Source organism: Equus przewalskii, unplaced genomic scaffold (assembly GCF_037783145.1).
Source record: "Equus przewalskii isolate Varuska unplaced genomic scaffold, EquPr2 ChrUn-13, whole genome shotgun sequence".
In the NCBI taxonomy this organism is placed as follows: Eukaryota; Metazoa; Chordata; class Mammalia; order Perissodactyla; family Equidae; genus Equus; species Equus przewalskii.
This window is the reverse complement of record NW_027228750.1, coordinates 14,442,552-14,454,832: the sequence shown is the minus strand read 5'-3', so window position 1 is coordinate 14,454,832 and position 12,281 is coordinate 14,442,552. Positions and strand designations below refer to the sequence as shown.

The 12,281-nt window shown below is 34.5% G+C and overlaps 1 protein-coding gene across 6 annotated transcripts in view; it reads right to left on the bottom strand.

Moving 5' to 3' along the window:
- Positions 1-12,281, bottom strand: part of COL11A1 (collagen type XI alpha 1 chain) — a 197,539-nt gene that overhangs the window by 169,746 nt on the left and 15,512 nt on the right. For all 6 annotated transcript variants that reach the window (XM_070608147.1, XM_070608150.1, XM_070608146.1 and 3 more), the window contains exons 2-3: positions 5,888-6,055; positions 685-898 (exon numbers count right to left, since the gene is read on the bottom strand). In XM_070608147.1, coding sequence (XP_070464248.1) covers positions 685-898; positions 5,888-6,055 — 382 coding nt within the window. The remainder of the gene's footprint in view (positions 1-684; positions 899-5,887; positions 6,056-12,281) is intronic.

The window sequence follows — 12,281 nt, the reverse complement described above, 5'->3', positions numbered from 1 at the left end:
GAATAGTATATAGCAATATCGAGTATAATACTAGATAAGATTTCCTATGATCATCAATATTAATATGATTGGTAAAAGGTAGGTCAAATCAGGTCATTCCTCTGCTCAAAAAGTCTACAGTGACTTCCCATATTACCGAGAATGGAAGCCAAAGTGCTTATAACCACCTATAATGTGCTACACCATTTGGCCTCCCAGTGCTTCTCCAGCCTCATCCCACTCTACTCCGGCTACGCTGGCATCCTTGACATTGCTTAGACCAAATCAGCCATATCTGGAATCAGAGGCTTTGTATTTGTTTCCTTTCCTACTGGAACAGTGTGGTTTTAATTATCAGCATGGCACATAGCCCACCTCTTTCACATGTCACCTTCTTAGTGAGATTTTCTCTGATCTTACTTCTTAAAATTGCATCCTCCACCAAAACTCTTCACAGCTTGATTTCTCTCTCTCACCTATCACCACTTGATATACTATTTATTAGTAGCTTATTTTTTTATTGGTCACTGTTTGTCTACCTAAACTGTAAAATAAACCACGTAAGAATAGGTATTTTATTGTTTTGTTCATTTCTATATCACCAGTCCATAGAAAAACTGCATCACTTTATAAATATTTGTTGAATGATCAAATGAAAGCATTGCTTTCAACACAGCTAAAGCACTGGATTATCTTGTTACTTACTTCCCATCAGCAATGTTAACAGTTCTGAAGAGGGGATAGTCTTCTGGGGCGGGCTTTCCAGTGTGGTCTTCAAACAGGAAAACAGGCGATCTCCCAACCTCAACACCGACTTGCTGAATACCGTGCTCATTATATATAGATAAAAGGAAAGACTGAACTCCTTTTTTGGGTTTTACTGTAAATAATATTGAAAAATCTTCTGGAAAAGTTCCTCCTGAGAAGAGAAAGCCAAAGAGTCAGAAATTCCAAATTTCCAAATTGTTCCTGGATCACTCTATTATTTTTGAACTTTCTGTGAGGCCTTAATAAATCAACTAAGCTCAAACAGTAATAACCATACAGATTTAAAAACAAATGGGGGGAGGACTCTATTAAGCTTTCTCTGAAATAATTGTCCAAGGTCTACTCAAACTTTAAAGCCACTTATTTAAAGCACAATGATGACGTGAAATTCAATTCAAAGTTAGCAAACAAAATCATGGTGCTGGTACGATATCAAACACATAGTAAGCACTTTTAAAACACTTAGGTACCACTTTTGGTGTAAGCTTTATAATTTCTGCCTTTGTCTAATCTGTGGCCACATATCCTCTCTTTAAAGAGGCATTGGGAGGGCAAATATATGAAGGCATTCTTTTAGTCATCCCTTCAAAAGCTAAAGAGTTTCTAATCCGTTTTTCCTGTCATACAAAGCAGTTTCACAAATAAAAAGCCACGTCATTATAAATCGGAACCATTAGGTACTTGGTTGATTTGATTCTAAAGTTCAAGAGAGCTGACTGTCTTCTATTTTCTTTTCCCTCTCACCATCATATCCCAAATATCCAGCATGAGGCCAGATCTACACTAGTGCTTAGTAAGCACTTATTCAATAAATATAGCAGTTAAATGATTACCATAAATTTATCGCAGACAGTTAAGCAATGACTACTTATTATATTTTTATAGAAACTGCATATTAAATTGTAGGTTTTATTTTTCAAAAACAGTTTTACATATATATCTTATTTGATCCTCTTACTACCCTGAGACATAAGTAAAGTCGGCATTATTATTTGAAGGATAAGATTATTTCAATTAAAAAGTTGTCCATAGGCAAAATTGGTGTATAGGTGCCTGTGTAATCAATGTGGTCTGAGCCAACACCAAAATCTTCCATATTCAATCTATTCAATCCAAATTCTAATATACACAATCGTATAAAAAAAGTATTATGAATATGATTATGTTATGAATTCAAACTCAAAAGATTATAGGAGACCAACAATTCTACTTCTAAGAATTTTTCAGGGTGAGAGGGAGGCTTACGTGTAAAGATATTATAAGCCAATCTATCAGAACACTATTTATAATCATACGATGTTAAAATATACTGCAATGGTTGGCACTAGTTAACATACAAAACATCTATACAGTGGAATTCTACTCAACCACTTAAAATAATATAGTGGAAAGATGTTTTATGAAATGGAAATCATTGAAAATGTTGTGGAAATCAAGTGCTTGTCACAAAGAAAGTGGTCAGTTAACATTATGTGTTCAGTTCTAAACATGATATATATATCTCCAAACTAAAAAGTGTTTATTTAAATTTTTAATTTTAATTCTTAAAATAATTTGCCAATATAACTTTGCTATATCATAAGTAGGCCATAAAAGCTTTGCTATCACAGCCAAAAAAAAAAAAAAAATATATATATATATATATATATATACAGTTTTGTTTAATTTGATTTGTGTCACAGAGATATCCAATTTTATAGCGATGGAAATCAATAGAAGAAAAATAATCATGTAAATAAAATAGAACTATAATAAAGCACGTGAATTAAGAAAACACTTTTTCGCCTACTTATACTACAAATTAAAAAATCTAGGTAATTCAGCCTATTACTGAAGTAGCTCCATAGCAAATAAACTTTTCTTCAAATGAGTATCTCAGAATGTTGAGAACCACAGGAATTCCTTGTGTATTGAATATCTCATATATTGAAAAAGAAAGTGATGCTAAAATATTATGAGCTAGGGGAAAACAATATTTTTTCATTTTTGCAAAAACACTATAAAATAATATCTACATAGAGACATTTAAGAAAGGAAGACTTTCAAGAAATACTATATTTATATAAGATTAAATCAATTATAACAAATTTTAGTTTATCATCCATTTTTTACAGCACAACTTTTGAAAATTGTCAACTTCTAGCTACACTAATGAGTAAAATCTTTCCATTTTCTTTCAATGGAAGCATATCCCAATTTAAAATTAAACAAGAAGATATTAATTATAATCTTTAAGCTATGACCTTTAAAAAAGAAAATTTAGTTATCTAACTAATCATGATGATGTGAAAATGTTCACAGTCTAAACTAGGGACCCCATCTTAGTTTCCTCCCCACGAGACACGAATCAATGTTGTTCATACTGATTGAACGTGTCAGAGAGGTCACTAAGATATTACTTCAATAGAAATGCAACCATTTCATATGCGAAATTTTGTCTGCAATAGCAGTGATCAGTATGTATGATAGAGGTAAAATGTGGAAGTTTTCAACTTAAATAATATATATTTTGACATAGATAAATAGAAAGCACGAATAAAGTATCCTCTGCTAAATGACCACTGTTAAATAAAAAAAATGCTGTATTACCTTCAATATGTGTGTATACCTAAATCATATATGAAAATCATATATATGTAATAATAACCATAATTCACTCTGAGTATATCAGATTCAGCAATGATTTTTAAAATGGGTTTTTAACATCAATAGATACCGCATCTGTGAATAAATTTGATTTAAAAAGGCACAATAAATGTATTATTTGATTTTAATTTTCTAAGGTTTGGTCAACATTTTTCATGCAGAATAGGTCTCTCTTTCATTAGCATCTCTTCCTGACATAGTTTAGTGGGCAGGAGGATTTTTAAACTGGAAAGAGAAGACAATTTTGTATAGTGGGCAAAGCCTATTTTAGCCTAATAGAGACAAGGACCATCTCCTAGCTTCACATCATTCACTTGTTCCGTGATTATATTCAAATAATTCACTTTTCCAAAACTCCTAATCCATAACTTGGATTTAAATAGTCCCCTTCCAAATGGTTATGAAGCTAAAGATCAATATACACAAAGTTTCTTGCATAGTATCAGCAAGATAGTATGCTGCAGAGTATCTGTCCCACAGCAGCTGTTCTAAAGAGGGCAGACAGAATTTGCAAACTACAGCTACTATTCAGTTCGCACTCACAAAGTTCTCAGACATTTAAATTAAAGACCTCAAATTGGGACTTTGGAGGACATATTTCTTAAGTCTACCAGAATATTACAATGACTAGCTGACAACTCCCCAACTCCACCCCAGTGTTGAAGTTTCCAATACTACTGCTTACTTTATTCATTAGAAAAGTGGTTGGTATTATGTCTTCCCATGATGGAAGAAAGAGCATTCCAAATAATTTTTTGAAGATCCTTTTTTGCTTATTTTATAAAGAAGAATATTCACATATACAACTGTTTAGATTTTTTTAACACTGAACATACCATTAGCAATTTTTATTAATTGTCATTTTGCATTATTTGACAGGAAGTTCTACTCTCTAGGAAGGCAAGATTATAATCATTTGTGTGGGGAAAAAATGATGTCTCTTTCTATCTGATATACTCATTAGAATCATATGGTTAAGACACAATGTTATGAGAAGGGAAAAAACACTTTTATATAAATGAATTCTGTTAACTGGCGTGGAAGGACAGCCTAGAGGCCTAGGTTGTATTCTTTCTCCAAGAGCAAAACAACAGAAATGATCAAATTAATCAAATTAACTATTACATTGGAAGGCAGAAAAACTGACCCTGACATGATAAGCCAGAGTATAAAAACTTAGAAAGTAGTCTCTTGAGTATTTCTAAGCTTTTTCATTAATTTATTGTTTCTCTCTCAAAAATTCCAATTTTCTTATTTCTGCACAAGGGTGCAGATAAATAGAAAAAAAACTTTGATTTTTATTATTTAAAACTTCTAAGTTTAATTTTAAAAATATTTTATGGATATAATCACTATTTCACTTTTTTATTTTCAAAGTCATAAAAACTGTGCATTGACAATTTTTATACTTGCCGTTTCTTACTTTTGTCCACCACAAATTATTGCAAAACAGGAAATATTTTGGAAGAGTCAATAAATAACCAAAATAAATGTCTTTTCAAAAATACTTTAAAATATCCTTCCAGGAGAAATGTATTATCTTGTTTTGTAATTTTTTAGTCCCTTGATTTATAATTTTTCCATTGTTAGAGAACAGTTTTATGTGAAAACAGGACACAAATTCCTTTAGGTGGACACAGTATAGGACAATACAAAGAATTTAAATGATAAATTGCTTCTGAGAAGATTCAAAGCACCAAAAGAGAACAGTTAATAATGTAGAAAATATTGGCCTTGCAACAGGTAAGACCCTGCATTAAATCTTGACCCCATGTAATTTGGACAAGTCAGAGAAACTCAGTGGGACTCAGTTTCTCTTCTGTTAAGTAAGGATGAGGACACTCAACTTAGTAAAGTCATGGGGAAAAATAACTGACATGTCCAATAGCAGGCAAGGACTTGTATTTTTCAATAACACTAGGTAAAGACTTACAAAATCTCTAGGCCCTGGTCTCCCAATAACTGTGAGATATGACTAATTTTTAATTATATTTAAGATGAGAACGGGATCTAAAACTAATACAAAATAATCTGCTTTATAACATCCACTGAAGAATTATTTCTTTCAACAGAACTTCACGTTAATTTTAGAAAGACATTCTTTAAGTATGTCTAAATCCACATGCCCATTAAATGGACCTGAGTAGTCATCAAGAGCAAAGTTGCCATGTTTCTCCCATACATAAATTCTACATTATTATATGGAAGCACGAGCTAGACATAACGTCGTCTTCATGTGTCGTCATCTTGAAATAAAATAAAAAAGTGCTAAATTTCCAAATAAGTATATGTTCTGCCACTGTGCTGAATTAAGATTGGCAATTATTAAATCATTAGTTATTTTCATTAAGTCATCCTGGGGACCACGTGCATTTGGTGTCTGATATATTAAAGAATTTTATGTTCCCCCATAATTGTACATTATAGATCATGATAAAAAGAACTAATAAGGAGCAAAGTCATTGTGAGAATAGTAGTCATAAAGTGAACATACCTGAAAACAACTGTTTTGTTGGGGCACTGAGTTGCGCTTGCTTTGAAACTCTGTAAGCAGTATCTGAACCTTGTGAATTCTTTCTGTTTGTGCAAAAGCCCGTTGTTTTTGTTATTCCCTCTGGAGAACTGTGAAAATCTAGAGCTTTTAGTACATCAACTGGAGCAGCTGAAAAATAAAAAATATAAGACAAACATAATTGAACAATAATCTAATATGGATACGAGTTTTTTTTTTGTTTTTTTTTTTTTAGGAAGATTAGCCCTGAGCTAACATCTGCTTCCAATCCTCCTCTTTGTGCTGAGGAAGACTGGCCCTGAGCTAACATCCATGCCCATCTTCCTCTACTTTCTATGTGGGACGCCTACCACAGCATGGCTTGCCAAGCGGTGCCGTGTCCACACCTGGGATTGGAACCTGCAAACCCTGGGCCACCGAAGGGGAACATGTCAACTTAACCGCTGTGCCATGGGGCTGCCCCGGATATGAGTATTTTTAACAGAGGAAATAGATTATTGTTCCACTTCTCAAATCTATTTATCGCTTGTCACGCTTCCTTAACATTTGGGTGGAGAACATGGGTAGAAATATAAACCATAACAACTTTCTCAAAAACAAAAATATCTAAATCTGGGAACAAATTATGGAAAAGCAAAACTGAAGGTTTGCATATATATGTATGTTTGCACATATATATATATTTGTGTGTAAGTGTGTGTATATGTATATTAGGAATTTAATGGAACCTATATATGAATTTACAAACATTCCGATATATCAATTACAATTTATAAAATCTTTCATCTTTCCAAGTAATAGCATTATTTGGAATTAAAGTGAAAGCCAGCATCTTTATATATTAAATTAATTTCTAATAGATTTACTACTCATAATCCAAACAAAAGTGATTTTGAAAATTCAAATTTCCAATAAATGTTATACAAAAATATTGTAAAATGTGCAGTTACTAAGCCATATTGTATACACAAAGAGAAATTTAAAAGACGTTAAAAAGAATAGGTAACAAAATAAAATACCCTTGTTTTGAGTGCTTTCCCATGTTACTTTTCACAAAGTATACATGTGTGTGTATCTGTACATGTGTGCATAAGTGTATGTGTCTATATATAATTTGTTGATTTTTTACCCTCTAAATTACCAGAGTAACTTCATGGACATTTTTTCATGCTCCATGATTTAGACTGGAAGTGCCTGGAGACAAGTGATTGTGTCCCTTTTTCTTCCCTCTTTTAGGTAGCCTAAGTATAGGACTGTTTGCCGGCAGATGCATAAATTTCCTAAATCCAATCCATTCTAGCTACCTCCTGGTACCGTGAAGCAGTAAGATAAAATAAGCTCAGAATCTTCAACTTCCTCTTTGCAAGCATGATCCCTTTGGATCTAGATGTTTTAAACAGCTTTACTGGGATATAATTTACATACCATGCAACCCACCCATATAAAGTATACAATTCAATGTTTTTTAGTTTAAGATTTTTACATTTTGGTAGAATATATATAACAAAAATTTGCCATTTTAACCATTTTAAAGTGTAAAATTTAATAGCATAATTACATTTGCAATGTTTCGTAACCATCACTTCTATTGTCAAAACTTTGTAATCAGCCCAAACAGAAACTCTGTAACCATTAAGCAAAAATTCCCTACTCTCTTTTTCTGCCCAGGCCCTGGTAACTTCTAATCTACTTTCTGTTTCTACAAAGTTGCCTATTCTAGAAATTTCATATAAATAGAATCGTTCAATATTCCTCAAAATGCTAAACACAGAAGTGCCACAAGACCAAGCAATTCCAATCCCAGGTATACACCCCAAAGAATTGAAAGCTGGGGTTTGATCAGACAACTGTATGCCAATGTTCATTGCAGCATGATTCACAACAGCCAAAAGGTGAAAACAACTCAAGTTTCCATCAATACATGAACACATTAACAAAATGTGGTATATATGTATCTGGAATATTATTCAGCCATAAAAAAGAATGAAATTGATACATGACATACACGGATGAACTTCAAAACATTATACTACATAAAATAAACCAGACATAAAAGGGCAAAATTGATTTTTTTAGGCCCCCAAATTCCATGATCCACAACTGAACATCCATTTAATTCCCCAAGCAAGTCAAAACATGAATCATGTAGTGTAAGCATTGTTATAAAAACAGACATTAGAATCCATGTTACTCTGTATACTGATTCTATTGGCTTTCCTCCTTCATTCAAAGATAAAAACATTCAGAGGAGGACACATGCTGGCCAGTCTCTCACTGAGCATGAATGAGATGTAGTCTTAATGTTAGATACTTAGATTCTAACTGAGGAGGCACTACATAAGCCCCAAGATGTATGCCCCAGCAAGTAGTAGGAGGCAGTTTTGTATAGATGCACACAGCACTGTTTTGTTCCAAAGAAAAAGAGACCTCTTCTCTGAAAGTGAGAACCAATATAATTGACTTGAAAAGTTTCAGCTGTTAGTTTAAAAAATAGAATTGCTATCAAATTTCAGAATATGTTATATTTTATAAATATACTGTTTCTGAGAGGACTTAATGAGAATGAAAATCAGACTGATTTTTTTGAATCATGAAATATCATCACCACAATTTATCACATTCTACAAAGTAGAGAGTGACCTGCAACAGAGTGTTATCCTTTGAAAATTGCAATTTAAACTAATATTTTTTTACAATAACTATCAGTCTGCTATAGAAAGAACAAAGGAATGAATGAGTGCTTGTGAGCAATGTATATTATTTCCTTAGTCAATTAAATCTTAAGAGTATTGACTTTTATAGGTACAAACACATGTGGATGGAGGTTTATATAATGTTCCTCTTACAAATTTCTTTTTCCTTTTTTTTTGTGAAGAAGATTGTTGCTGAGCTAACATCTGTGCCAATCTTCCTCTATTCTATGTGGGATGCTGCCACAGCGTGGCTTGATGAGTAGTACTAGGTCTGTGCCCAGGATCCACACCCACAAACCTGAGGCCACTGAAGCAGAGTGTACACACTTAACCACTATGCTACCAGGCTGGACCCAAAATGTACTTTCTTTTAACATTAAAGACTCTGTCTACCTATATCATCAAGTTTCTGAATGAAAATCAGCATACAATCCAGCAGAGTACACGTTGTTCCAAATTCTTTTTTTTCTTTTAAAAATTGGCACCTGAACTAACTGTTGCCAATCCTCTTTTTCTCCCCAAATCCCCCCAGTACACAGTTGTATATTTCAGTTGCAGGTCCTTCCAGTTGTGGCATGTGGGACACTGCCTCAGTGTGGCCTGACGAGCAGTGCCATGTCTGCGCCCAAGATCCAAACCAGTGAAACCCTGGGCCGCCGAAGCACAGCCAGCAAACTTAACCACTCTGCCACGGGGCTGGCCGCTCCGAATTATTAAAAAGAAAAAAACCTTTCTTTGTGGAAATTTGACAATTCAAAGGGATCATTAACTCTATCAAATATGGTACTCTTTACTTCAGCTTTCAAATATTTAAAAGAATAATAATGGTATACAAGACCTCCTTTTTTGCACTAGTCTTGCTTGCAATGGCCAAGTTTTTAGGCCAATAGGATACCTGCCCATTCCTACTTTCTTCTTTTCTCTTACCATAAAATTAAGAAAATAACAACTATAATAGCTGCATGGCCAGAGAGCTTAATATGTGCCAGTCACTGGGTAAGTTCTTCCCAGGCATTAACCCTCACAAACCTCGCGGCATATGTTCTTATCCCTGCTGTGCTAAGGTCTGGGTAAATATCAAGCCTAGGCCTTTTCCACTTCCCCGCCGTCATTGCTGTACCCCATAAATAAAAACCGCAAAAAAGAAACTTAAAACATAAATATACATATTAAAATTATCTTGAGCCAGTTAATTGATCCCTGATGTTTATATTTGCTTTAAGTTAAACACAATTCATGTTTCAGGGTATAAATTGCTCTGAAGGAGACTGTTTCTTTAAAAGCCACAGCATCCTATCTGCTTTTTTTATCTTATCTTCTCACTCTGAAGCTATTAGCAAAAGTACAACTGAATAGGATAAAGACTCCTGGACAGACATGAACACAGCTATGAAGGCTGTCATTCTTCTGTGAAGAAAAGGATGCAGACCCATGGTCAGAGTCCCAACTGCCCTCAGGTAAATAATACATAAAATGGACCAAACTTTCCTTCTCTCCAAACTATCTGTTAACATGATGACCTTTTCCAAGAGCACAGGTTGGTCACATTTGTTCCTTCCTACTTTGAAACTAAAGTGATAAAAACACACTCCCTTTACAAGATTTCAAATAAGGGCTCTACTTTTAAAAAGCCTCACAAAGATCCTTGTAGAGACACATGATATGAAATAATAATTCACTTTTCAAAAACCAAAAACTAGGGATATATAAGAAAGATTTCAACTGTTTTTTTTTTTTTAAAAAAAAGGCATGTCAAGTTACAAAACTATAAAACTCAGTTAATCAAGTCTTAAAGTCTTTTCCTGTCAAGTAAACTAAATAATAAATTAAGCCACTTTGAAATTCTGCCTGTTATTTGATCTCATAATCATAGCATTTAGCAAATTCTCATGTATTCTATGGTTTTATACACATACACACACACACATGTGAGGAAGTCTCTACATATTTTATTAACTGAACTGCACTTATTTAAAGATTAAAAGCAGTAATTTATTATGGCTTGCCTCAGTATATATAAAAAGTGAAATTTCCATATTCAAAGCAATTCTTAAATGTCCTTAATATTTTAATTGTTTCTATGTTGCCAATGTTGATGGCACAGATAACAATTAGTATTTCAGCTGCATCCAATTCAGCATAATATTTTGTTCAATAATATTTTTTCTGCCTTTTATCGTATACCCATAGGTATTTTAAGTGGGAGAATAGGATATCAGTGCCCAGTGCATTACTATAATAGCCATTTAACTGCTTTCCAGGCCTTTTCTCATCAATCTGCATTCCACAGTTTGAGTGACCTTCTAAAACCCCACGTTTCGCGTCAATTTGCTGCTTAAATTCCTCCAGAGGACCCCACTAATTTCCAGATGGTATCCATATACCTTGTATATAAAATCTTGATCTGGACAAACCCACTTATCCTCCCAGTTCTACCCCTACTGTACCTCTATCCTTTTCTCTCATTATCCCTAACCCCTTCCTCACTCAGTGCTCTGGCCATACTGGACTCAGACCTCTCAGGACACACCATATTCTTTCTCCTGCCTCTGGGCCATTACAAATCCTACTCCGTCTTTCTGAAACACTTGCTCCACCTCACTTGAGGAATATGCAGGATGTTAACTGACATGCAATCCCCACAAGGAAGCAGTCCCTATCGCCCAAAGCTGGGTTAGATATGCTGACTTCTGGCATAGTGCTTTTCACCACAGGTTTTAATTATTTGCCTATACTTGACTTTTTTCCCACACTAGAAGAGAACAGGTATACACAAACACATGCACACACACAGATCATAAAAAATGTTGGGTGAATGTGAAATAACAACGTGAAAATACATAGAAGTCGCTTCCTCTGAAGTCCAGAGGACTGTCTTGTCTTAAAAATTTTGAGGGCCAGGGGCTGGCCCAGTGGTGCAGTGGTTAAGTGCACACATTCTGCTTTGGCAGCCCGGGGTTCACCGGTTCGGATCCTGGGTACGGGCAAGGCACCACTTGGCAAGCCATGCTGTCGTAGGCGTCCCACATAGAAAGTAGAGGAAGATGGGCACGATGTTAGCTCAGGGCCAGTCTTCCTCAGCAAAAAGAGGAGGATTGGAAGCAGTTAGCTCAGGGCTAACTTTCCTCACAAAAAAATTTTTTTTGAGGGCCTAGTATGTCTTTTCCATTGTGTTCTGTTGATCTCTTGAACACCCCACTCGCTCATTGATCATCTCTCCCAGGTCTTTAATCCTTTCTCGCTTGTTGCCTTCAGTGATCATACAGATTACAAATCTAACATCTCACAATGCTTTGTGACTGTTTGTGACACAATGACTGTTTCCTCTCTAATTAATTCTTCCTCTAAATTTCTCTACATACTCTCATGACCAGTAGTAAAAGGCTGCGATGCATAGTGTTGAAGAGCCAGACTGCTTCCGAATCTCACCTCTGCCACTTAGCATCTGTGTGATTTGGACACATTATCTAACTGCTTTGTGCCTCAGTGTCTACATCTGCAAATGCGAATAACAAAAATATTCACCTAGAAGAGTTTTTGTGAGAACTGAGTTGGTATTTGTAACAATGCCTTTGAAGAGTGTCTGGGAAAACAATGCCTACGGGTTGAGACTTCCTTGCTGCCTATTTTTGTATGGTATGCGAGATAAGAATGGATTTACATTTTTAAATGGTTGAAACAAA